This window comes from Pseudorca crassidens, chromosome 15 (assembly GCF_039906515.1).
Source record: "Pseudorca crassidens isolate mPseCra1 chromosome 15, mPseCra1.hap1, whole genome shotgun sequence".
Taxonomy (NCBI): domain Eukaryota; kingdom Metazoa; phylum Chordata; class Mammalia; order Artiodactyla; family Delphinidae; genus Pseudorca; species Pseudorca crassidens.
In genome coordinates this window covers 84731293-84759237 of record NC_090310.1, presented here as the reverse complement: position 1 = coordinate 84759237, position 27945 = coordinate 84731293, and the positions used below count along the sequence as shown (strand labels likewise).

The following is a 27945-nucleotide window of genomic DNA, read 5'->3' as shown; positions in this document are numbered from 1 at the left end:
GCGGAGTCGGGGGACGGGATGCGCGCGGCACACGGCTGATGCCCACCGTCCGACTCCACGTCCTGAATCGGAGACACCTTCGGACGAGCAGAGGCTCTACACTCCCGCACCAGCACCCTCATTAGTTCTAACACCCATCATTTCGAAGGGGGTTGTTGTCTCCCAAGTTAAAAACAAAACTAAACAAAAACATCAGGCAGCAGGGTTCGAGGTGGCACCTGGGTGGTGGAGGGAACGTGGAGAGAGGAAACGAGGAGTTTTTAAAGGGCTCACACACACAGGGATCTACACCTCGGGCCCACACGTCCACGTGCGCACAGCGCTGAGTTTCAGAGTGTAGCTAACATCAAACAAACCGAGTGTGCCCCTCTACATCTTAGGAGGAGAGGACACTTAGGATTACCAGCCGATAAATTAGCACCATCCCATCCTCCCTACACCCGACTAATAAGTGTCCGATCTGTGGAGACAGCGAGCCAGTTTCTCTGCATGGGTCCCACATTTGACTAGAACAGGGGGTCCTGATGACCAGAGTTAATAAGCCAGCAAGTAGAGAAACACGCTACCCAATAACTGCAGAAGCAGATGATGGCAGGCTGGGTGAGTCGTTCTGCTGTGGCTACACAGGTGTGACGGACAAACCAGGAGGGATTCTAGGCTGCTCCGACTCCAGGTTACCATCACAGCTCTGAGAAGGCGCTCAGGACACTGACAGGGGCAACTACTCGCAGCCTGTCCTCCTACCGTCAGTGTGTGTCCCTGAGAGGAACCACCCAACGGCCCACACGCGACACAGTCACGCCTGAGGGTCGGCACCCAAGGAGCTCTCTGCCCAGCAGGCAGTGTTTCCAATCACTGTACCTGCGCGTACCTGGAGCACCACCTCAAGAGAAGGCCACCAAAACCTCAGCGGGAACACGACCCACGAGGCTACCGCTCAAGGAACACACACGTCCGGCAGAGCCCACGCGTGTGGCCGCTTCTACCGTGGCCCCACCAGGATGGAGCGTTTCTTCGGTGTGTATCCTCGGAGAGTGGACTTGATCGTGGACAGAGCCAATGGCTGATAAGCAAGCTGGGGGGCTGTGGTTCTAGTCCAAAGACAAGGTGAGCGCACAGGAAGAGGAGGCTGCTTCTTCCGTGGGGATCAGCGGGCTCCAAAGACACCGTGTTGCCTGGGGCACCAGCGACCTCCAAGGACTGAACGCCTGGCGCCCAAGGAGACCGCCTGCAGAGTCAGCTCCCGCTTCCATGTGTGCGGACCCTGGGGCGTAGCTAAGAAGACACACGCCCGGCGCGCCCCGATGGCATCTCTCGCCAGGCATACACGGGTGAGAGTCAGCGATGAGTTAACAGAGAACCATCCCGGCCTTGGAGGAGCCCAGGACGTTCGAGGGGAAATACGGTCCTGGCTTTGAGTTCGACTGGCAAACACCACCTCTGAAATTTTCGGATTAATAGGATGGGCCACGTTCAAAGTCATTTAGAAGTTCAAGTCTCCCGGAGCCCTTGTGTACGAATTACTTCTCAAAAAGGCACACGTAACTACGGGTTTACCTAAGATCCCCAGTGTTTCTTGGTATGTATAGAAAGCATACATTTTCATAAGGAAAGTAATTATCTGTCTTTTTGTATAGTGGACAGCAAATCGATTGGTCCCCTTGGAAGCGCCCATCAGACAGAAAGATGGACTCTCAGACACTGAGACAAAGGCCTCGGCACAAAACAAACAGTCATCAGCCCAAACGATCACAGAACAGGCCAGGCTCTCCCGAAACACAGACACACATGAAGAAAACATGCACCCCATCGTTAAAATTAATACTAGGATAGCAGGATGTTCTTTAATCTGCACGACTGCTTTATTGTACAAAAAGTTTCCAGTAACAGTAAATTAGTTTTAAAAAAAGGACAAAAAAAGTCATTTTAGATAGAAGCGCTTCACTAATTGCTTTATTTAAGCACACAAGAAAAAAAGTCTTATCTGACCAATTAGGTTGGAAGGGTTTTATTACTTTTAAGAAGCCATTAGCCAGGATAAAACACTGAAAGCGCTTGTGTCAAAACAAATAAATAATGCTTTCTCAGTTAGCAGAGAACGCAGTAAATTCGTTAAATTAGAGACGTATGCGGCTTCACACCCATGGTGGGCGAGCCAGCACCTCCCCGCAACCCCAAATTAATAAAACAAGAGACAGTAGCTTTCAGTTACGATCTCCCGGGAAAGATCAGGAGCTTTGGGGAACTGACAGTCAATGTCTACGTTTCCCCTCTCCAGCCCTGGTCAACAGAGCCACCCAGGGCACGTTAACAGGGGGCAGGGGTCCGGGCTGCGCCCAGGGGAGCCCTCCCTGTGGGTCCTCTTCTCGGGGCGCACTCCAGGCGAGGGGAGAAACTGGGCAGGCCATCACCGCCACCGGAGCTGCCGGCAGGAAAAGGAGGGCGAGAAGGACCCTCAGGTGCCGGGATGCTGAGTACTAACCTGCTACCCGCAACGCTGCCGCGCTTTCCGCAAGTGAAGGCTCAGCAGAGCAGTACAGTGCTTTGCGGTGCGTGGGCTCAGGGCCACTTCCCCACCTTGGGCCACAGTGGTGGCAGCGGACGGCTGGGCTTTAGCTGGCACTGCACTGGATCCGGTCAGCTGCCCGGATCCCACACAGGATCCTTCAAACCATTCCTAGTCAGATTCATACTGTTACCCAAATGAGTTGGGTAAAAAACCCAACTCTAGTCACCCTATTCACTGAAAATAAATACAAATGAACAGTGATCCTTTCTTAATGGGTCACTTTCCTTCAAACTTGAAAAGCTTCAGCAGTAACCCATATCACCATCGCAGACTGTCTGGGAGGGAAGCCCCTCATCTCGACAGCCCCACTCCTAGCAGCAGCTTGACTCCATGAGGTCAAAACCGTTGAGACGAAAGACGCCTACAGCTACTCTCGAGGACCGCAGAAGCCCCCCGTTTCAGGGGCGATCGAGGAGGTGCTGGCCTCTTATCCCCTGACCTTCTTTCCCAATAAATAACTGTCAGGGAATGCCGTGCTATTTCCTGAAATGCCAGGGGCACCTTTAGATCCTCCTACAGCCACATCAGTAATAAGAAAACCAGTGACTGCCCGGCGTCGTAAACCACTTGGGAAGGGAAGGCTGGGGCAGGGGTCTGGGTTTTAAGCCCATGATCTGTTTGGACAACTTGAATCTCGGGACTTGAGTTTCAATTTCTGGAAATAACTTCAAAGTCAATCCTAGAGAGACATTTTATGTGACTGGTCCAAATTAACGGCAGCACATTTAATGAGATCATGCTCTTTTAAAACATTTTAAGAAAGGTAAAAATCATGGAAAGCCATTGAAAATGATGCAAAGACCATTAAAACAATACTGGTGTCTCAAGACCAATTAAAACATGAACAACTTCAGTTTTCAAAGTTATCATCACTTTCCACATTATTCCACAGGTCCAGGGATATATTCAAGCACCATATTGATAATAGGTAAGTAAACAACGAAGTCCTACGTTGGCGATCTGATTCACGCGCACACAAACGAGGGGCTTTTCTAGGCAGGATTTTCACAAATTGCAAGAATAGGCCCACTTTCGGGGCATGGTAAGTGGCAATGGAAAGGCCAATAAATCAAACCACTGGTGGAATATTTTACTTTGAAATGGAGTGATGTGTGGTTAATAATTTGAGACCCACTAATCCTATATGGGGTGACCCATTTAGAATGGCCTCTGTGTAAATTCACAGTTCATTAAATGGTGTCTGGTTTGAACAGGTCATTAAGTAGTGAGTACATAAGCAGTGCATTGAGCAAGGATGGCTGGGGACGAGCACAGGGACACACCGGCTGCTTCTGGCGACTTTCACAACACTACCGGGCTTCCTCTCAATGTGAGGTTATTTCAAATCACCAACTTTTAAATTTAGGCGGTTTTGCTTAGTAACCCCTTTTGGTTATAGGAGAACATGCAGTGCACAAATTTTAGATGAGGAATACTCCATTTACAATTAATTTAAACTTATAAAGCTGTTTTAACTGGCCCATCTAAATGTGTTAATTAACATCAATGATGGTTTCTTATTTTTCACACTTTGTTACTCTGATCATTAACAGTGATGGAAAAGCTAAATTAAGTTAATGGGGAATGGATTATAAATTCTTAAAGGACTTCTCAGTTTGTTTTCAACTGGAAAATATATCGAGAAAAATGAAGAGGCATTTTTGCCTTTACTCATAAATTTTTGGTACCAAATTTCTTAAAAACCAGATGGTTTAAAAAAAATTTTTCCAAAAATTATTTTAACATGCTGCTCAGACGTGACTGCTAAAAAAAATAGCACATACAGATATAATATATTGAACAGCGTGAGGAGGCCTGTGAACCTTCAACTCGTTTTCTCTTTCTAAAAAAAAAATATATTATAACTGAAGAGAGAACTCATCTCTAATCTGCAGCAGTATCCAAGGTCCTTCAAGTGTTGACAGTGAAGGAAAACCAGAAGCCCCTTCCCCTCGCGTGAGCACGACTGTGCGGCCGAGTCCATGGAAACGCTCGTGGCCCCGACGGGCCCGGGGCCGCGCCTCCGCAGGAACCCGCGGGCACCGGGCGCGCGCACCCGGGTCCACGCGGGCCTCACACACCGACCCCACGCTGCTCAGTGCGACTTCACGCCGACGAGGACAACAATGAGGACAATGATGATGACAAATAATATTAAAATCACAAGCATCTTCCGATTCTTCTTTTGATACTGCTCTGCCTACAGAGAGAGGAGGGAAAAAAGGCCGTCATTTTCCCCCAAATCCCAAATCGTGTCTCGCTCACTTCCAGTCCTAGGCCTCTGTCTGCACCCACACACCCGACACCTCTGCCACCGGCTCCATCACCACGATCCCTGCCATCAGCTCCCGCGGGTTCAATCCACGCGAGTCCCAAGACCCCGGAGCTCCCTATTTACCCGGCTTCGCTAACGCCCGCGCTGGGGACCCGCCATCACACGGAGGCCGCCGGAGAGGCAGAAGGCTCTGCTTTCAGATCCCTGTGGGCCGCTTCTCCTTACTTCTCCTTCCACTGACCACAAGGACCCACTCTTTCAACAGAAGCCTCTCACTTCCGGACACAGTTCTCTGGATAAACGCACAGCTCCTTCACTAAGAAATCGAACACCTGGCTAAAGTTACCACAGCCAGCAGGGATGGAACCGAGGGTCCCAAAGAAGCTTGTTTTCTACCTCCTCTGAATTTGGGAACAAGAAGAAATTCAACCTTTGAAGTAGAAACAGGAAAGTTGGCCCTGTGGCATCAAGCGCAGAAACAACCCACCGAGTCCAGTGCTGTGCGTCCAGTGACACGCACGCCCGTGGTGCAGAATGTGACCCACAGAAAGGAGAGGGGAGAAGAGAGTCGTGAGGGGGTCACTGCCCACGTCGGGGAGAGCACGTCCTGCCCTTCCGTGGACAGTGCTGCTTCACAGTGAAGGTGAAAGCAAGGAGACAGCCTGAGGGCCGTACCTGCTCAGAACGTGCAGCCTCCTCTGCCCTACTTCCCCGTCCCCACCAACCTTCTGACCAGGACGTCTGTTTCCTAAGCGAGCCTGCCCGCCCACCAGGAGCCACTCAGCCACAGGAGGAAACCTCAGCGCAGACAGGTTCACCCGTCTGGAGAGCCCGGCCCGTGTGGAGCAGCTCCCAAGGCTCCATCAGCCTCAGATGAGCCGACCGCCAAGGCAACGGCCAGCCGTGCCTGGAGAAAGAGGACGGCGCGTGCTTAGTTTTCTAATAAGTAACCTGCAACACCACGGAAGCTGACACCAAATGGTATACTTCGAAACCTCTCAAAACGGTTTATAAAGCAGAACCTTAAACAAAATTTTTAGTTCCCACTAGATTTGTACACTCGCGCGGAGAAAGTTTTTTCCCTTTATCTGTGTTATATCAAAAAACAAGTTTCGCTAGTTTTTATTTAAGAAACTTCAAAACCGATGCGTAATTCAACAGCATATGAAAGGCCGGGCATTACAGAGTGACAAACTGAAGTTAGTTTTCACTCTTTTAATATACAAAGCTTGGCAACCGAATGAACCCAACGCTTAAAAAGCCCTCCGCATGTACAAGGCCAGCCTCTTTTTTCTCAGTCTATGCTGGAGCGCCATTCCCCATCCGGCATGTGGTGACAAAAGCACGTCAAGAGGCAGTGAAGGGCTTCTGGTCAGACCTATGCGAGGTCTTTCTGTAAACCTGACACTACCGTCAGATACGGCCATCTCTGCCACAGGAAGTGGCTGGTTTCAGAAAGGTGATAGAGAAGTACGTTAGTGAATGTACTAGGAAAAATGACCATTATATACGGCTAGGGATACTGCTAGGTCTCAAAGACATGAGGAAATGGACACAATTTATTTTATTTGTGAAGTATCACATTCCTTTTAAAGGAAACATGCACCCAATTATATATGAGAGTCACTCAGCAGCGTATGTGTATGTTTCTCATAACTCATTACAGGATTTTTAAGATGTTTTCCATCTATTTTTAACAAATATCATGAAAAACATTCCTGAAACAGCCACTTTACTATTAGCCAAGAATCAGAGAGCTAGTACTCTCACTTCAACAAACTACTCTTTCCTCAAGGTAGTACACAGATATACTGCGGTAATTAAAAGGGAAAATTAGATTTTTATCTCCTCCAGAATGAATCCCCACCAGCAATTTATCAGAAAAGTATCACAACAAAGAGAGGCCTGAGTCAGCAGCAACAAGCAGATAGAATGCTCGACACGTATTTTAACAAATACCCACTCAAGTCGATTTCCTAAAACAAGAAGACCTAAACAAGGAATAAAACACTTTCTAAAAGGGAGAAAACCCCAATTCCTTCAGAATTCCCTGTCACGAAAGGGGATTCTCGGCAATTTCAGACCTGCGTGTGAGGTACACCCGGAATCATTAACTGCAGGAAAATGGCAACAGTGCACGTGGTCGGCTCTGAATAAAACGACATGGTGCATTTTTACAGTCCTATCTCGAGCCGACGGCAGACGAGAATGCCGAAGACAGTTATGATGGAAGAGAAGCCTCTCATGAATTCTTGATATCTCATAATAGTTCTTCAAATTCTCAACCACTGAAAGATATGGCATTACCTTGTGAAGCTGTTTCAAGCCATCTTCAGTTTTGATACAGGACTGTTCAACATTATAGTCGATTCTATCAAGGACGGTACCCTGAGTAATAAATGACAGTTACAGACGATCAACAACCACAACTGGGAAAACGGAACTTCAAACATAAGAGATGCAAATTGCAGACATCATTATCCACAGAATTATCTGTTTTACTTAACTGTGATGAAAAGGTACACACTGCCAGGTCTGGAATCCATCACCGTGCAATATTAGGCACTCACAGTGGCAGGCTGCTGCACTAGTTGCAATCAAAGTCTAGCTCAGGAGAAAGAGATACTGACAAATTGAGGTTTCTTTTTTGGATTTAGCCACTGCAGGATATGCCATATTCAGACTTACTGGGGCTTTAAAAAATATACGGTTCAGTGGAAATAGGCTCTGAGTGGTGAAGGGCTTGCGTCTGTGCCCGTTTGTTGCTTAAATACTTGGATTCAAGCAAGCAGAGAGGGCCAGTTAAGCCAGGCCTGGTTACGATGAGGTCTGGAAATTGACTATCACGTCCATAAACGTCAGTCACCATGTGGCTCCACGGGTCAGAACAAACACGGTGAGCTCCAAGCCACATGTAAAATTACACACTCGCCTCAGGGAGAATTTTGTTTTTAATTGTTTAATCTCTTGGTTCAAACAGGAAGAAGGGACACTGGGCTACGCAGAAGGACAGGGCTGTGAATGGAAACGTGCTGTGTTAGGAGACGACAGCAAGAGCAGTTCCGTGGGAGCCTCGGGAGTAATTAATGTAACTAGATCTCCCAGAGCCTCGCCACTCCATTCTGAGGCTGGTTTCAGGGGGATCAGGACCCAAATCCCTGCTGGCAAGATAATAAAATACCCTAATCAGATTGCAACAGCGAACAAACAATTTAATTCTACTCAAGAGCTAGTGGTTCCAGTTGCCATTACACAATAACCTGCCAAAATTAGAAGGGAAACCTTATCTATTGGCAGAATCACTGCTGAGCATGGGCAGACCAACCAGGCCCCCACCGTGGGGTGCTCCCATAAGCACCCTTGGGGTAGAGGCAGAGACTAGGAGAACTGTCACTGACATTTGTTTTTTATCTAAAAAAAAGTTTATTAGTGTTTTTATGGGGAACGATAGCAGTATATGTACACAATCCTTCCACACACATACACATACATTCGGGGAGTAGGTTCAAATCGTTTTCCTGACGGAAGTGCAGAACCAGAAAAGTCTGGAGAAGGACTAGATACTATGGCAGGAAAGCCCGGTGGGGAGGCAGGTAAGTTCACGTACCTGTTCTGCAATCATGGCCCCTAGGTCCCTAAATATCTCGTTTAGGTCGCAAATAGACTGCACGATGCGGCCAACCTCCCGCTCCCGCGCGTCCACCATCAGCGTGCTCTGCCCCACCAGCGCCAACTGGTCATCTGTGAAACCCTAGCAAAACAAAAAGGACGGAATGTGTGCGTTAGCTTCCACTCCCCTCAGGAAAGCTACAGTGTACCATTTTAGATGTCGCTGAAAGGAAATAAATTCTGAAACTAGTGCTATAAAGCACATAAACCACAGATAAGCGCTTATTCTTCCCTAACAGGAAAGATCCGAATTCCCCAAACAAGCGGGCTCTAAAGCGCTAGCGGCCAAAGCAGGGGACACAGAGAACCCCGCGTTTGCAGCTACCCAAGGGCTAAGGAGCAAAACCACCGGGGAGAAGCCTGCGCACCTCTGGGTTCTTCCCAGGAGTGGGGTGGGCAGACTGCTTTCCGGAAGGTTCTGGAAGGCAGATGACAAGGTCTCCCTGCAGCCTTTGGAAAGGAAGAAGCAGTATGGCCCCCATGACCGTTCTTCCGCCGGCTGCAAAAGCCACTTGATGGATGTGCACGTCACGCAGGGCTGATCCATTTGCATCGCATGGAAGTTAAAGGTCCACGAAGAGAAGGAAAACAGACCGGCGCGCAAATGCACAGCAGTCAGTTCTGCAGCCCCTCACGTACCCGATCGTAAAGAGTATTATCGTCTCCATCGTCCATCAGTGGCACTGATGTATCAAAAAAATGCTGGGATCTTTCCTCTCGATTCTTCAGGCCTATCATGGATAGGAATTCACTTTACTTGAATACGTAAACCATCCTGGTTACTGTCCCACCATTAAAAAGGGGAAATCTAGAGTAAAACTCAACAGTCAAAATGGAGACATTCTTAGCAGCTTTAAAAGAGCCCTATCTCACCTCCAACAGAGGTGGGGGGGACAGTAAAGGACTACAAACATGCAACAGTATGGAGTACTTGGGGTTATCTAAGACAAAAGTCACACCGTAAATGTGTATAACTCACTGGACGCCAAGTGAATGACAAAATGACACAACCATGTGAGAATCTCTAAGAGAAGCAGAAATATTTAATCTAACTGCTGTTACAAAACATTAAAAAAAAAATCAACATCTCTCCCTAAAACCATCTCTAGTAGAATTCCAAATGGCCCTAGTCAAATTTTAGAAATAGTAAAATTAAAACACAAATATGCCAGTTGTCAGGAGGAGGGAGAACTAGTTTTGGGGGAGCATGTGGGGATACTATTGAGTACAATGGCAATAAAGGAAAAACCAGTTTATAGGGTAATCAGAATGAGGGTGTAGCTGAGGGCTGACTTGGCACTATTCAGGAAGGAAGGGAGGCCGAGTAAATCACTGTGCCTGGGGAGAGAACGTTTGTTTAAACTACTCCCAGGACAGGTGTTGAGACGCTCTCTCAAATACTTCTTGTTGTGCAAATACGAAGCTTTAACATGATTACAACTGTTCTTTACCTACTTAGCAGCAGCTCTTCCACCCCTAACATCTAGAAAGCTACAAGCTTTTAAAATGTGCCAGACTGATTTTCAAATACTTTAAACTTGACACGGCCTATGTTTCTGTTTTGTTCTTTTTTAGATGAGAACGATTAGACACCCTGTCGCCGTGGTTTCAACCTGGGCATGGTTTCCCATTGGGGGCGGAAGGGAGCTCCTTTCTGTTCCGTAAGGTGGGAACGTGCTCAAAAGCTAACAACGAAAGGCACAGGACAAAATGGAGACTAGTAGCAAAAGAGAAGGGTAAAAACACCAAGCTGTTGCAGGCTCTAACGCCGGAACCCCCGTTACTCACGAGGCCCTGCACGGGCGGACACTCACGCTTGAGGTAGCCCGACTGCGCGCGCCGGAAGCGGGCGGACAGCTCCTGCAGAGTCTGCGCCAGGGAGCCCACCACGTTGCGAAGCAGCCGCTCTTCCTGCTCCGAGCAGGCCCTGCGGGCCTGGCTGGGCAGTGCCTGCACCGCACGCTGGCACCTGTGGAAGAGCTGGGAGAACAGGTGGCGCTCACAGCAGGCCGGCGGGTGTGTGTGGGGATGGCCCAAGGTGCCCCTCGGCCTCTTCGCTCACCGGCCAGAGTGAGACACACAGCGCTCTGTCCAGACCGGCTGGCTCCGAGAATGGCCAAGAGATCAATGCTGAACCGGACCTGAACAAATGGGGCGTGTGTGCGCGTGCGCGTGCGTGCGTGCGCGCGCACGCTGTGTGCATCACTCCTTACGGGCTTCTTCTCATTTAGTCCCGACAACCACCCTAAGAGGCAGGTATTATTATTATCACTCCCATTTTACAGACGAGAACACTGGAGTCCAAGGGATTAAATGAGAATCATGCCGTTGTTACATCGCTAAAAGCCAGGATCCAAACACTCCAACACCCCAGGGCTTTCCCACCCACCACACCGCTTCTCTGCGCATCAGCCACACAGGAGATTTAACAAATGAAAGATGTAAGTGCTAGTTTACACACTAGTCACATTATTTAAAAATTATTCAAATTTAACATTTTACAAGAAACATTTCTAGGATGCTGAGTTTCTCTAGGATACTAATATACTCAGTCTGGGGCAATAGCTCTCCATCCTTTCAGTTACAACCACCATTTTTTTTAACATGAAAAAATTTTGCACACTAGTATACAATAGAACTTACACATCTTAAAGCCAAATGATTGAACTCAATAATGTTCTGAATTTAATTTTCAAATCAATCCACAGTAGCATCTACGAACAAATGAAAAACAGTCCCCACTCCTCCAAGGCATGGAGCAGATGCTGCCACCTGGAGCAGCTCAGGGCCTCCTAGAGTCCCTCTGTGAACCTCCGGTTGGGAAGTGGAACTCTGGGACTAATCTGCAATCTGATTTAGAGCCGGACCGCGTTCTGGATTTTGAGAGGGGGAGAAGGCTGGGAAGCGCAGGCTCCCGCCTGTGGGCCCCTTCCGTCCTCACCTGCGTGATCTCTTGGGTGGTTATTTCGATGGCATGCTCCTGCTCGAGGCTGTCATCCAGGGTGGGTCTGTTTAAGTGCTGGTCATGAAGGCTGGCTAACTCCTTCATCTTCTGTTTAATCCGGCCAACGTCGTACTGTATCTAAACAAATGAAATCACAGAACATCACTGCTGCCTGCCAGGTATCTGTCTGCCTGCCTCTGAGACAACTGGCTACACTCACAGCACGGAGCTCAGTCTTCAGCCAACTTGTAGCTGCCTGAGCAACTTTTAATTCAAACGACCAGACATTCAAATAGCACTCCTCCTGGTTACACAGTTCTTCAGTTTATTTCTATAATTCAGGTAGTTAGTACTAAAACCAAAATCACAAGCGTGCACACACACACACACACACACACACACACACACCCCTTTCTTGTGGTATGTGAACAGAATAATCCTAAATCTAACGTACTTCCAGGGACACTCATTCGAGTCTTTCTGGCAGGTATCTTAAAATACGTTAATGTCCTAATTACCTCAATAAATAAGAGAGTGTGAAACCAACATTCAACTTACTTCATCCACTCCATCCACCCATTTAGGAGGTAACCGCTTTGTCACGCCAATTGCTGCTTCTGGGTCTAAGCTAATGCCCGACACCAGAGCCATGCGATCATCAGCAAGCTACAGGGAAATAAAGGGACATTAAAAAATTATTCAAATTCAATTTAGATAAGCACAGTCTTACTCCCTTTTACTGCTGCTCCCTAAGAAGATTCAGAAATGGAGGAATAAATGCACTTCCCTGTGTTACAAACTTGCTTCTGATACTGCTAGGGTATGGAATGGTTTTCCTGTCTCTTCATGCACCACTTCTTAATTTCCTTGGGCATACTTGTGAACATGCATTTGACTTGCTCTGGCTATGGAAATGTAATGAAAAAGTCAACAAAAGATCCTTACAAGAAAAACCTTAGTACTGTACTATGATGGGATGGCATGAACCTCAGCAATTAATTTGATCAGACAGATGCAAGTTAAAAAAAAATTCTAGGCTGTAAATGGAACTAACACAAAAAGGTCACGGTTTACTTACATACACTTAGCTTATTTTGTAAATAGGGCTGATCTAGTTATCTTAGTCACAAGATCATTAACCATGTGTTAAACTGTGTGAAAGAATTGCCTAAAACAGTCAGCAAATTATCCACCACTTGGCAAAAGCAATCCTTAAAATTTCAAGGCACTCTTACACTGTCCTTTCCTTTCTTTGGTTAAATGTCCACGGGCAACATTTTCACTTATTTTGAAATGATCTCGATAGTTCTTGTTTACTTTACCTACATAATACACTGCCGGAGGAAGCTTTTAAGAATGGGAGGGAAATCATGGGTTCAGCATGCTGAAGCTGCCCTCTGGCCTGGAGGCAGTAAATGCTGAAAGGGTCCCGAGGTACCCTCTGGAGCCCAGCGCTTACAAATGCCAGTTTCAAAAGATGCAAATGATGATCAAAATAGAACGGAAAACAGCACATGAAAGTCCTTTACAGGTAACACTTTGTAAATTTTCTAAATCACACTGCAGAATTGGGTGAAGAATTTATATTGCTTTTCTCCCCACCTCTGCATTTATCTAAATTTATTGTTTTTCATTCATTCGGCAAATACCTGTTTGCTTTTCTAACAATAAAGGAACAAGGCAAAATGTTTAACAGCCTCAGACGAAGGGGGAAGATAAATCACATAAGGAAAAGCCTAAATTAAAAGAACTCTTCCAGTAATAAGCCCTAAATCCCGAGCAGGGGGACTGTAGCAAAGTCCCTAAAAGCAAATGAGAGCCCTGCGTCTGCCACCCGTCATGCCTGGGGCGGCGCTGCCCCCACTGGCTCAGGGGACCAGCAGCCCCAGAAGTGCTCCCAGAGTGTCTGAGTCGTGATCAGGGCCAGCGCATTCCGCCGCCGCGTGGGCCCTGCAGGGCCGGTGTCATTTCAGGTCTTAAACAAATGGTGCGTCATCCCACCTGCACTATCTGGGGCTCTGCGTCTGTGCCATGGTAATTCTCAACCAGAGCCACCTCGTCTGTTTTTAAGAGTTCACTAACAGGAAGTTTACATTCTCTTTATTATTTTAATCCTCACAAAAGCTAGGTGAGCTAGGAACTATTATTCCAATCTATAAATGAGGAAATTGAAACTCAGGAAAGTTAACTAGCTTGCCCAAGGTCACAGCGTATTATGTGACAGATTAAAACCTGGATCGGCTACTCCAGGAGCACCGTCCACCCGGATTGGCAGGCGCGTGAAATATAACTGTAACTTGCTAAACGCACCAGGACAACAAGCCCTCAGACTTAAACGATAACACCAGACACGGTCCTCGGATCCACTCCCTACCAACTACGCCAGGGACTACAGGACAGGCTCTGGCTGAGCACAGAGGCATCCACAGAGCAGCCTCTCTCGAGGACCAGCTGCAGATGCAGCCCCAAGGTGCAGACCTCACTCCACACAGAGCTGTGTATGCCTCAGAAGTCCTGCCCCAAAGTCACCAAGAGCTATGCAACTTTGTGGAGGGCACGAGGACCAAAACGGAAGGGACAAATCACACATCAGCACCCAGCGTCTGCCAGCTATACAGCAGGCACTGTAGAGTTGCCCGAGAGCAGAACTTGATCTTTAATCTCCAGCTGTTCATACAAAGCCACACCTACGGGTCATAGTTTCTACTACGCCAGTTTATCACCTAACCCACTATGTTTTACTATGACACCATATCTCAATAAAGAATAATAGGAATTTGTTTTATTTCGAGTTTTTAAACTCACGATTTTGAACTGCTGTTACGGTTTACTAATATACATTAAACTAAAAAGGATACAGAGATGGCATTCACCTGAATTTATCTGCACGATAATTAGTATCAACTTCTCTGAAACAAATAAGAAATTATAAATCACATATGAAAAGTCAGTTGAAGTGGATTCAACTCTTTTTTAAGCAGTACTTGATTTTACACCACAGATGCGTTCCCCCAAAAAACGCATGTAAAAGAGTGTGCGAACACACCCTCTTCAAGTGTCCTGAGGAAGCTTGCTAATCGAGAGATGCCCACGTGAGGGGGACAGATGCTAGCCCATCTAGCTGGCCCTGGCTTTCCCACATGCTGTATCAGGATGTTGCCAATAAGACAGAAGAGCTGATTCTTTGAGACTGAGAGCTTTAAACAGGGAAGAATTTGTCCCCTTTATGGTATAATCTGCAGCAATAGCTCATCATGATAAAGAAAAGCAGCCTGACTCAGAAGAAATGTGGCATTTATTTTATCAGTATGGATTTGTAGTATATTTCACAGTATGTACTATTTTTTTTAAGACTGTTTTGGGAAGGGAAAACCTAATTGAAGATAAATGTCACTTAAAAATGGGAACAAATATGAACATTAAAAAAATACATCTTAAATGCAAAACAATCACCCTTTCAACTTCAGAAACCTCACTGCCAATCTCAACACGTTTTCTCATTTTTAAGATCCAGAATGTATCAGTTTTCAAGTTGCCATCCAAGTCGGTTCAGACCTTAAAAAGCTGCCAGACTTTTCATTCTCTTTACTTGTCCCTACTCCATTCGGTGTCCCCCTCCCAAATAGATGGTGTTGGTCATTAAAGCTTTTCTTAATGAACTTGTGCTTCTGAAGTAAAAAAAAAAATCTTTCTTTTTAAATAAGAAAATTTTTTTTAATAAAATTGTATTTATGAGGATTAAGAATTCTTGTCTCTTTGATTTGTAACTCTTGTCCTCCAAGAACTCTAGGGTGCACGACCACAACCCAGTCATCCAGCTCAACTCCATCAAGGCAGGAAGATTGAAATGGGTGCTCACAATGGCGCACCCAAAGGCTTCTTGTTCAGCTCATCAAAATTACCTTCTGTTCCTGGTCCACTTTAGACACTGACAACTGTCCCTTTAACGAGTACCAGACAGTATGCACGAGTGCTTGATCTATGGACGGAACACATACACACACACACACACACACACACACACACACACACGAGCACAGTCTTGTAAATCTTGCTGTCCCAAACATACAGCCTTCCTCCTCTTAGCGAACCCTGCCTTTACGAGAAGGCCGATTTGGTGTACCGTAAGATTACGGAAATGGCAGGGCCCCTGCAGGGACTAGGAAAGTCAAACACAGCCCCTCCCACCCACCCCCCGCCACACACCCATGTAAAAAAACACACCAAGTTCAGCCATAAGGCCCTGGTAATAAGAACCAGTACTGACAATTCTGGACTTTTTAAATGTTCTGTGGCAACGAACATTTAAAAACAGTCCAGAAGGGACGTGGACAATTACAGCCTGGCAGCTCTGGTTTCCACCTGAGACAGTGTGGGAGTGTGTATGATGCAGTCAGACCACAAGCGTAACTCACTGGGCTCGGAAGGCTAATTGAGACAATTAGGCTGAAGAAGTCTCAGTTCTTTGAGGGAGTGAATAAGCCTGCTGTAGAAAAGAGAATCAGGGAAGGTCAGCCCTACAGTTCTGTTTTCTTTTAATCTGTGATAGTTTTAAAAGTGTTTACTTTCTCTGATTATGAAACAATAAATGTTCAAAATTGACACTTCTTTAAATGTGCAACACATATAGAAATTTTAAAAATCTGACAATCACACCACCCAGATACAGTGTTACTAGTTTCACTGATTTTCCTTTTTTTCTCAACTCTTATATACATCCTAAAAAAAAAAAAAAAAAGACCTGCGCTCTGTTGGTACTGGACCCCCACTGACTTGGTCATTTTAGTCCCAACAACAAAAGTGCAGAGGGGACTGCTCCCTGTTCTACAAATACAGACACCGAGGGGCTCACAGACTTTCCTTCTCAATGCTGCCCTCAGCAGGGGGACCAGTGAGCCAGCCTGTGGCCCCCACGTCCCTGCTACTTCACCCTGCCCTTCCCAGGCTATATGGTTTGGGAGCCTGATTTTATACCTTGTTATTTTTTAATAGTTCCTCCTATGAATTTTAAAACCCAACAACTTGGGAGATGACTTTGTCCTAGGCAGGGAGTAGATGAGAGCAGAGAGCAGAGGACAGGGCCGTACACTGGGCAAAAGGGTGAACGGTGGGTGGGCTTTCTCCCTGGGCACACCTTACTTAGTATTCCTGGAGAACACAGCCTGCTATCCCCAAGGTGCAGCAGATTTTCGAATTGGTTTGAGTAGGATAAACGACAAACCAATGTGAACACACTGCAGGAGGCCACCAGTGACGCAGTCAGGACAGTGTGCTCAGGCCTCACCTACCCAGGGGTGGGCTTCCATCAGACCCACGCCAGGATCGATTCGAAACTCTACCGCAGCCTTGGCAAGGTGAGGCTCTGGACACCGTTCCTAACACAGCCCCAGCTCCTCGGCCAGTGCCTAGCACTTCGCGGTAATAAACACGCAATTATAATTAGCTGCGTGAGACAACAGTAAATGGAATGAATGAATGAAGTCAATAAAAGACAGGTCACATACAATTCACTTCACTGATACAATGGTTCTGGACAAAGGACAAGAAGGGGAAGTGAGTGGCTCGGGTGGCCGAAGGGCCACGTGGCCCCGGAATGGAAAGGCTTGGAGCTCAGAGGGCCTCTTGGCACGTGAGGTGCGTGTGGCTGGGAAGGAGCTCTCCACTCGGGGTCTCTGCTAGAGATCGTGGCAGAGAGAATTTCTGCGGGGGGAGCCAGTGTCTGGAACTTGCTGCCTGAAGAGGAAGTAGGAGAGACTGGAAATAGGTTCAGACGGCGGAGCCCTCAGGAAAGACGACCCTTGACAGGCCCGGTGGGAGAAGTGTTCAAACTTAAGCTGTTCTGCTGTTTGTTTTTTCCCCACGGCCCACTTCCTTTTTGGGGCCACAAGTCCCACATTTCCAAACCGTTCAGTAAGCGGTAGCATCCATTCTTAGATGGATGGGTTTGGTTTTAAATACTAATTGTTTTTTAATGATTCAAGTAATAGATACACATGGTTTAAAAATATATATCCAACCTACGGAAAGGGTTTGCAACAGAAAGGCAGTTTCCCTTCCATCCCAGACTTTTCCTGGAAGGTATCCACTGTTAATAGTTTCTTCTGTCTCTTTTCAGAAATCTAAGTACACACAAGCCTGAATGTTAGTTATTTTTCTTAAAAAAATAATTTTTTTTTTTTTTTTTTTTTAAGAGTAGGAATCGCGGTGTCCAGTGTTTCGCATCAGGCTTCTCCCCCACTTGGCCATGTGTCTGGGAGCTCATTCCCTGCAGCCCTCAGAGACCGGCTGCACTCTTTTTAACAGGTACAGTACAGGGAATTAGAGTTGCTATATAATTTATTTAACCAGTTCTCCACGAAGGACCTTTAGGTTGTTTCCCATCTGTTGTTATTATCAACTAGTAAGGGACCCCACTGGTTTTGAAGACAGTGGCCCTAACCCCACCTCACCGTTCATACTTCTAAAATTAAAACAAAAACCAATGACACTCTCCCACCCCCAATTTTAAAAGGACTCTTTTAAAAAGGTCTACCTTTAGGAAAAATATTTTCAACCCCTTCATGGCTGAAAAGATAACAGAAACACAAAACCAACAATCACAGTTCAATCCCCTTTTTCCTCAACGCTTTTATTCACACGACTAGAATAAAGTGCTGTGAACACGTACCCTCTCCATCTTCTGGGAGAATTGCTAATAAGTGATGAAAAGGCCAAAATCGTGCTGCTAGGAAGTCGGGGGGGGGGGGCACGTAACGATTAGTCAGTCAGCACAACCGGAGGGCCACTCGCTCGGGGCCAGTGACACCTCAGCAGACATCTCAACAGGTCTAGTGGCTCCGGGTCCTGCTTCCTTAGGGCTTTTGCCAGACATCACGTCCTTCTACACCTCTGAGCAACCTCACTGCACAGTCTCAGGAATCAAGGGAGCTGCACGCATAATCCTAAAAACAGTCTGGCTTATTTTAAGTGCAAGAAATTTTACTGCTTCCAAAGTTGAGACACTTTCCCGACAGTAGTAAATAATGTTCCTAAGCCCTTCCCTAGATCATCAATTCACCTGGCGTGAAACTACATTAAATAAATCCTAAGTATTAAATTGTAAAACACGACAATTAGAAGTAATCAAAACAAATGCTAAAATATGTGTACACTCTTAGCATTTTACATATGACCAAAGATTTCAGAAAAACAGGCATAATTTTATAAACTAACATACAAAAATAGTCAAAACACAATACCTCATCCAGCTCCTGAGAGATATGTTGTTCCCATCAGCCCATCCAGTTAGGGATAGCAAAAAAAAAAGAGGGATGGGGACAGACAGACAGATAAGGGATGGTCAGTTGAGAAAACACTGAGTTTTTACGCAACTGTAAAGTTGACTAAAAATAAAGATCCACTAACCAAAGCATTTAAAAAAATCTCCCCCTTCTGATTCTTCCTTTTTTTTTAAAAAAAAAAAAAAGCTACGTCAATATTTACCTTATTATGTTTTTTATTTTTATTTACCATGATTGTTGTTTTGGTAAATGAGATAGGATACAAACAATAAATAGTTGTAAAAATTAAAATACAATAGAAACAAATAAAACACACTTGCTTTAGTTTCAATAAAATATAATGGTATTGTTTCATAAATATCAAATATCATACACAAGATTCTAAATTTCCCTGAGGAAGATAAAATCAAGAGAGCAAAGCTGAAATGTAATTTTACCATGTCAAATAAATGTAAATTTTAACATGTAAATCAGCCCTGCAAATGCAGCAAAATTAGAAAATGAAAACCCCCCAAATTGTCTATGGCCGAATTCAGATAATATTCGAGTGACCACATATGCAAGGGCTCTACAGATTAAATCCCGAAGACACGGCTTTCTCCGTGGTAATAAGCAAGCCGAGAAACCACTCTTCCCCGGAGAGAGACACAGGTGGTAAAAGAAAAGAAAAACTCTTCCCATTTGCTTCGCATGCATTATTATTAGTCTAGAAGGCACACAGTTATTTATTATTAGTCTAGAAGGCACACAGTTATTTATTAGGCTATTATAAAGGAAAGTAAAACAAAACAAAAGGTAAGGAGAGGGTTTTTTTGCTGTTGTTGTTTTGGTTTTTAAAGGAGGAGTAGAAAGGAAGCAGCACAGGCAGGCAGAAGATTAAGTTTCAATTTAAAACCAAAGGTTCTTTTTTCGATCAAAGTGGAACTCTATCTTCTGAACAGACATTTACTAATGACAGATAATCTGAACAACTAGGTTTGTTTTTTTTTTTTACAGTATTGATCACTGACATAATTAGTGGTGAATTTCAATAATCAACTGTTGATTTTTTTTATGCTGAGCAGTCAATTTAGAAAATAAAAAACCATAACTTCTTTCTTTAAAAATTAATAGTGCAAATGAAACTGGTCTATCAGGGCCAAAATATTATTAAACAATGACAGCAATAACAGTGTAACCACAACATTCCTCCATGTAAAAATCCAACCGGCTGACACTATAGAAAGTGCTCTTCATTCCTTCTACACTTTGCCATGAGAGCAAGAGAACTATATTTCTATACACACCCTGCCATAACAGTAGTACTACAAGATATTAATAGAGAAGATAGTGTCAAATGGAAATCTGATTTAATTACCTTTTACTTTAAAAAGAAAACCTCTTTATTTTTTTAAAAGCTTAACATTTTCAGCAAGAAAGCATGGAAGTGATTCTGTTAATAAAACAAGACACAAAGCAAAACCCCTAATTCAGTATCTCAGTCTGCACATCTGCCTGTTCTGCAGTGGCTCCTTGGCATCCAATCTTTGGATAAAGCATTACTGCAAACCCTGGTTAAGATCTCTGCTGCACAGGAGCCTGGCCTCTTGGATTATCAACCAAGCACACACCCTGATCTTTTGGTTTCTACAATTATTAGTTGACAAGAGGTGAAATCAGAATCATGGGCTAGATACGACTCTTTTTTTTTTTTTTTTTTTAACAAATAGGAAAATCAAGCTTCGGAATATATAAATCCATTTCCCCAAAGTCACAGGGCTGAGATGGGGACAGACCCAGGTGTTCAGGCCTCTTTCCACCCCACCTTCCAGTTTCTCTAATTTTATTAACAATTCAGGGAGTTACTAGTGATGGGCAGCTACTACCATGCCACATTGGGAATTAAATTCAGGAGGTCATCTTTTTGAAGAGCATTATCCCCTCCCATTTTGCTACTTAAAAACAGAAGGCCTTTCAAAACTCCCCCTGCCACCAATTTACCAGAAAATGTTGTCAAGACCTGAATTAAAACATTTAGAATTACCATCAGGAAAAACCAAAATACAGCCAAATGAAAACACGGTACTGCATACCATCACCTTCTAAATCTTTATAACGTCTACATCTAGGTTTCTGACCTGCCAATGGCATACAATCGAGCAAATACTGAAAACTCCAAGTAGCATGTGGAATTTATTGTCTAAAGAACTTTCTACATAAAACTGAAAAATAAGTGGAAACCCATCTGTGTTTACTCAGGAAGTCTGGAAGAGTTGAGCAAAATGAGTTGGAAATACAGGTCTATGCTATAGTGATACTTACTTTATTTCTGTTACTACCAAAGTAAAAGTTTGCTTCACTTTTATCCAACAAAGTACCCTTATTCTCAAGTATGCCTCTCTGCTCAAATGGAATCTTTAGAAGCAGAAAAGCAAATAGATCTAAAGAGAAATATACAATGATTTCATACTTGGATTCTAAAGACAGAGAACTAACTTTCCAACAGACTCAGCATGGACTAAAACATAGAACTTTCAATATGCAAGTCAAAATGGACTTGCATGGTTGTAAAATGAAATAAAGATGCAATCCCATCGTAAGAAAAAAAAAAGATTTTTTTTAATGGGTTCTTCCATTCTCCGGGACCTGCAGCACAAGTCCGGGAAAAGCACCCAGCCTCCTGCGGCCCAGCAGGTAATACAGGGCTCCGGGCCAGGTCTGCCTGAGTTCCCATTCCAGTTCCCTGGCTCACTAGGTGGGCAATACTGAGCAAGTTTCCTAACTCCTCTAAGCCTTAGTTTCCAGATCTGTATCATGAGAAAACAACACCACCTATTTGATGGAGCTCTGTGAGGATGAAGTAGGGTTACACCTGGAGAGGGCTAAGCCCAGTGCCAGGCACATAGTAAGCTCTCAATAAATCTTGGCTAATATTATAGTCAAGACTGAAGAAGGACCTCAGTTTTCTTAAAACCACAGTTAATCCTCAGTTGTTTTTTTTCCCCCAAAGCACACCATGTTTTATTAAAAATAATGTGCTACTTTCAAACTAATCTAAGGCCAATTAACTCTAGCTTCCATTTATAGATTGTGCATTATTCTGAAACAGAGAGTACACGAAGCAGTAAACACTGACATAGTAGCTCAAATCCTCTATAAGATCTGTCTCAGGAGATCAAAGGAAACCACACAAGTCACACAGCACCTCATCGGATCAGAACAGCAACTCAACATCTACTTATCATTCATTCAAGACTTTACACGTTTTTTTGAACGATTATTTAATGCTGTAAATTCATTCCAGCTCCTTAAAGCTAAGCTGCCTGTAACTACCTGAATGAGGTGCTGCCTTAAAACCTGCACTTGGCAGCCAGAACGTTAAAGCTTCTTCTCCACAGTACTGGAGCTACTTTTGAGAATTTTTGAGGTAGCATCGGGCTGATGAGCAGGGCAATGCTGTTGACTGTGATTTCCTCCTTTTCAAGTTAAAGCTAAGGATGCAAGCCTTGGTCAGGAGAAACAATGTATGGAAACAGAATCTGAGAAAGCACTGCTGAATCCACAGGGCCATTAGAAATCACTTAACTCAAACCCTCCATTTATAATTAAGGCAAAAGATGTCAGAAGAGATTAAAAGCTTGCAGGAAGACCTACATTCTGGTCAGCCACAGAGTGAAACTTAGCCCTAAATTCCCAGGTTTAAACTCCAGGGCCCTTCCCTTTATTTCACGCTGCCCTGAGGCATAACCGTGATGGGGCATCCAAAACTGAGACCGAAACAGAATGAATGGGAAATGCCAACAGCTGCATTTTTGCTGACAGTCTAAAAATTAACCCCCTGGTCTATTTTTAACAATTAGTTTTACTAATATCAACACAACCGAGAATACAATTAAGTAGAATTTTGTTCAGTTCTGGGTGCTGAACTTTAAAAAGCACACAGAGAAACTAGACTTCATTCATAGGCAAGAAAACTTAACCTCTCTGCCTGAGCCGGGACTGCTGAGCTAGAGAAAGCTCCGGGGCACCAGCAAGCTGCAGGGTTATCTCTCCTGCAGGAGAAGGAAGAGGCTTCCTGTGTCAGAGACCCGGGGGCCCAGAAGCAGGGCTAGGATCACAGGATGCAAGACACAGACAGAGATGGGGTTAATAGAGGCAAGGACTTTTTTTCGCAGTGTAAGAGGTAGGGGTGACGGCTGCTGGAATTTCCTATCCCCATCACATAATGCGGTCAAGGAAGGCAGGCAGAGGGGTTATCACAGAGGGGATGTTGGGTCAAACGACCTTTAGGTCCCTTCTGGCCCTTGGGACGTTTTGTTTGTTTTGTCACCGCACATCCTCCTTAAATTCCTGCTTAGCTGTGACATATCTGCCTGAATGCGGCACAGACCTGTTTTATATGCGTGTATAGGTACACACAGTAACCCCACCACCACCACCCACCAACTTCTACTTTTTTCCTCCAACTAGGATGCAAAAAAAGGCCTGTTTAAATTCTTTGAATGATGTGGCTTTAAGTGCCCTTTGTTTTGAGGTGTGTAATACGCACACGCACACACAAACACCACTTGACAGTCAATTTCCACAACTTTCACCTAAAATAAGGATGTGCAAATTCAGATTTAAAACAAACAAACAAAAATATTTCAGATGTGATTTATTTCTAATTGTGAGATAATATGCACACCCCAAAATCAAGGTCTACAGCTTTTTCTTCTAACTAGGAAGTAGACATTTCAGTTTATGATTTTTTAATTAAGTTACACTCTAGAATTTAGTTACTTCCTTTTTTAATTACCTGAGTTTTAGATAAATATATACAAATTGCCTTTTAATTGTTTTACTTGTGTTTTTAACATGCCAGGTATTTGTTGTTTTTATTTATGATTTTTCAAACATATAGAAAACTATGTAAAATGGCATAGCCTCTCCCCACATAGTCATCAGTAGACTTAACAATTTGTTACACTCTGCCTTATTTGTTTCCTTTATGGAGGGCGGGGTTAAGTATATAAACTAGGTGATGTTTTGACATTTCAATACGAAACATTTCAGGAGACCCCTCTAATAGAGCTAACAAATTTATTTGATTAGTTTAATTAACTAACAATTTCTTAATACCTCCTAAAACCCAGTCCATATTCAAATTTTATAGCATTAATTTTGTTTGATTTGCTACATGATTTTGAAATTTACAACTCAGAAATGAGGTTTAAAAATTTTTATGAGCTAGACATGCAGTGAAAAATATCAGATCAGTTATTTAATAAAGTTTTAAAAATTGTGTTAGACATAGTTTTCCCCAAAATGTTTAACATTTTTCCAACTTCCAGAAAAACTGAAAATATTGTACCCTCTATGTAGTCATGCTAACATCTTGACATATTTAATTTTGCGTGTCTGTGTGTGTGTATAAATGGTTTCTGTAGAATCAACTGTGAGCAAGCTGAAAATATAATAATTCACCCCTAAACACTTCGGAAATTTATGACATGCCATGTTTTTTAATGCACACAATTAAAATATATAAACGTGTGACTTCTATTTAATTCTAACTTAGGCAAACCATCTTTGTTTAACTGCAAAAATCTATATTTTAGGTAGTCTTAATTGACTACAAGGATCTTTTAAATGATCTAATTGCTCATAATGATCTGAGAAAGATTTTAAATAGTCAAACCAATATACGTAACATTTTAAATGGTATAATATGTAAAAAACACTTCTTACCGCTCTGACTTAGGCATGTATTTTTAGTCTGACTTAGAAATCTATTTTCAAGAAAATGTCTGAGTTAGCTAAATATACCTGTACATTTTCTGACATATCTATTTTTCCAAATTGTACAGTTTAGCTATATATTTGAAAATATTTGACTTAGTTTATATATATATTTACATTTACCTAACTTCGAAAAGCATTTTAAAAATAGATTTGACTTAGAGATGCACTTTTAAAAAGCTGCCTATCTCAGACACCAGGTTTTTAAACCGTCTGACCAAATGATTATAAAAAAAAAGTCTCATGTTATCCTATGGTTCTGTGTATTCTGAACCTTACATGATTAAAAATTTTAAAGCAAACATTATGTTTTAAAATCAGTTAAAGACTGACATCTTAGAAAACATTAACGGGAGTTTTAGTTGTTTTTTTCTCCCCACGAGGTAGCATAAAATCAAGTCATTTAAGGAACATGCAATTTTTACATCTTATTTAGCAAAACTAAAGTTTCATGGAGGATCTTTTTTGTTTTTTCCACCCACTTCTACTCTCTATTTCTTGGCTTATTTCAGAACATTCTTTTCCAAATTAGCGCTGGAATTAGCCCGTTCCCATTTTGCACTTACTTCAGTATAATACGACTTCTTTCAGTTTACAAACGTAAAAAACCTTCAAATTCTTAAGTAAATGAAAAGCTAAACACACTCTGTCCCTCTGTTTTCTATGCTTTTTGACCTAAGTTTACTGTGACTTTATTCCTAAAACTGCTCACAGTTTACAATATCTTTTCTATATACGCAAGCTGACCAAATACATTTTCCTCTTGTGATTTTTACAAAAAGGAAAAACTGTCTTTGTAGACTCTCTGTCAATAATCAAGACAGATGGCCTGATTTTTGTGACGCATTTAGATCAAGTCATAAAGAAAAAATGTAAAGGGAATACAGTCCCTAACAGGTGAAATAAATGTGAGATTCCCCAAACTGTATATGTCAAGTATAACCTCCAAGAACCTGGTCTTGGGGTGACTTTATTCTCTCCTCCTCCAATGCTGCTTCTATTCAAACCCAGCCCGTCTACAGCAAGGACCCCCCACGACCACCACCACAAACTAGTTTCATAACTTCACTTTTCCATTTAGGCTACCACAGAGCTCATCTTCCTCCTCCTGTTTAGATCATGCACACACACCCCCTTATTCAACAGAGCAGGAAACTGAGGCTCAGGAAGAGAAAGGAGCCCCTTAAACAAACAGAAAAGCAACAGCAATCTTTCCAGGCCCTCCCAGTAAAAGATTCTACTCCTGGGCTAAAGAAAGTTTCAGGTTAATTAAATCAAAAACCGTGGGCTATTTGGGGGGGTTGATTTTCACATACACACCATGTTCTTTTTAAAAAGTTCGAATGGAGGGAAAAGCTTAATTTCCTGTCTGGGAAATGGAAAACGAAGAAGCTAGCACCTTACAGCCTCACAAACGAGAGCCCCCAGGAAAAACAGCGAAGCAATTATTCACAGGGAACACGAAACACAGAGGGCTGCGAGACCATTAAAAGAAAACGGACGGAAAAAAAAAACCAAAACAACAACTCCTTCCTCTTTGGGGGAAGGGCATCGTGCATTTGCAAGGATTTGGGTCTGCGAGCCTGCAACCCGACCAGCAGAACCGAAGTGAGGCTCAGTCTGCGGGGGCGGAGTGGGGGAGGGGAGCTTAAAACAAAACGGAACGAAAAGGCTTCAGAAAGGCCCAAAGCTTCCAAACCTTAGTGCTAAAACATATGTAAATTGGAGGCTGCGGGTCGCGCAGGGACGGCCGGCGGGGAGGCGGGGTGGGGGGGGTGGGGGACTGGGAGGGATGCGGAAGTGAGGAGAGAGTGCAAGGCAGAGGTGGAGCAGGGGCCTAGCACTGGTTCTTCCCCAGCCAGGGTGATCGATGCTCTCGGACCCCAGCCAAGAGACCCTGCATTTCCGTACTAGTCTTATCTTCTTTTTTAAACAGAGAGACAGACAGAGACAGACAAACAGGCAGAGCCGCAGTGCACACGGTGCGTGTGTCGGAGAGGCCGCCGGGAGACTCACCGCAGCGATACTACGTGAATGCAGAGGGCTGCAGGTGGTGTGACTACTCACTTGCTCGGCTAACAGCTGCCGGTTTTGGATGGAATTATTCCGCAACAACAAGAAAGCGTCCGTTAAACGCCTGGTGGCCATGTCTCACCCTTTGTGACCCCCGCTCAGGGGCCCCCCCGCCCACTTCGATTCCAGATTTATTCACTTTCTTTCTCTTGGCCTGGCCTAGTCTAGCCCACCCTTCACAGGAGCTTCTCTGGACGAGGCCTCAGGCCTTCAGCTGAGCAGCCGCTGCTCTGCGCTTCGTCTAAGTGCAAAGACCCCTCCCCAAATAACCACCTAGGCTTTCCGATTGTCTGACTCCCCCTACCCAAGACCTGCCTTCGATCTCTAAGCACTTAAATCCCCCCAATCCTTGCGTTGCTAGCCAACTTCCCAGAGACCCCTCCCCAATCCAACCCTGGATCTACAAGCGTCTAACTCGCCAATCCGGCTCTGGACTGGGAGGCCCTGAAGCCCCCTACCACATTAGTCTCTGACACCCCCTAGGGCCTTAGCCGGCTCTGCCTAACTTGACACACAGGCGTCTGGGCCGGGCCCTCAGGCCTGTCTCCAGCTCAGTTTCCCCACCAGGGGCCTGGGAGGCCTGCTTGAGGTCCCCTTTGGACAACCCGAGCCAGGCCTGGGCCCTGAACTCCTGCTGCTGCCTTCTGGGGCCTGGTCTGAGCCTGCTAATGCCGAGGCCCGACCTCCTGACCCCTTCCCTTTGTGGGCGGCCTGGTCCTGCACTGCCACAGCAGGCTGCCGGCCTGCAGGAGGGCAGCAGGGCCTGCCTCCCCGGCCTCCTCACTCCTCTTCTCCGGCTCCCTCCATCCTGGGATCTGACTCCTGCTCAGCCCCGGGCCGTTTCCGTGCTACGGTCCCGGGTTCTGGCGTCCCCCCTGGCCCTCTTCCTGTCCGTCTCTCGCGAGTGCCCCCCTGCGACGTTCATAAGCCTTGCTCGCAACGTTCCGGGCGCGGGAGATCCCTACCCCCCCCACCCCTCCCTGCCCCGGGGCACGGGAGCGCTCCGCCCTCTCCCGGGGTGCTCCCGCGACGCTCGGTTTCCCCTTCCCAACTGGGCCCAGGCACCGGGAGCGGGCCGCCGGGCGGGCCTGAGCCTCGAGAGCGTGGCCCCCACGTTGCAAACAACCGCCAGGGGCCTTGACGCGCTTATTAGAGTGGAGTCGAGCGGCAGGCAAATTTGGGCTCCTGCAGAGCCGTAGTTTGAGGCGCGCGGAGTTGGGGCGGGAGAGGAAAAGTTGGAGACGACTGCCTCTGGAGGCCGAGCACGCTCCACTGCAGGCGGAGGCTCACGCTCGCTTTTTTTCTTTTTCTTTCTTTTTTTTTTTTTTCCAATTCTGAAAAAAAAAAAAAAGATGTATCAGAAAAACAACCAGGA

At 44.9% G+C, this 27945-nt stretch overlaps 1 protein-coding gene across 6 annotated transcripts; it reads right to left on the bottom strand.

The window, feature by feature from the left end:
* Nucleotides 1–1840: 1840 nt before the first annotated feature.
* Nucleotides 1841–27454, bottom strand: STX16 (syntaxin 16). Of its 6 annotated transcripts, none has more exons than XM_067708598.1 (8): nucleotides 26514–27454; nucleotides 12016–12123; nucleotides 11455–11595; nucleotides 10328–10493; nucleotides 9153–9244; nucleotides 8452–8595; nucleotides 7152–7232; nucleotides 1841–4769 (listed from the first exon to the last, which is right to left on the bottom strand). In XM_067708598.1, exons 1-8 carry the CDS (start codon nucleotides 26643–26645, stop codon nucleotides 4665–4667), a joined length of 969 nt encoding a protein of 322 aa, XP_067564699.1. In that variant the 5' UTR covers nucleotides 26646–27454; the 3' UTR covers nucleotides 1841–4664. The 6 variants fall into 6 exon arrangements, with proteins under 6 accessions (XP_067564699.1, XP_067564701.1, XP_067564703.1 ...); XM_067708600.1 differs by having other exon boundaries at nucleotides 26565–27453; XM_067708602.1 differs by lacking the exon at nucleotides 26514–27454 and adding an exon at nucleotides 18696–19677.
* Nucleotides 27455–27945: the final 491 nt, after the last annotated feature.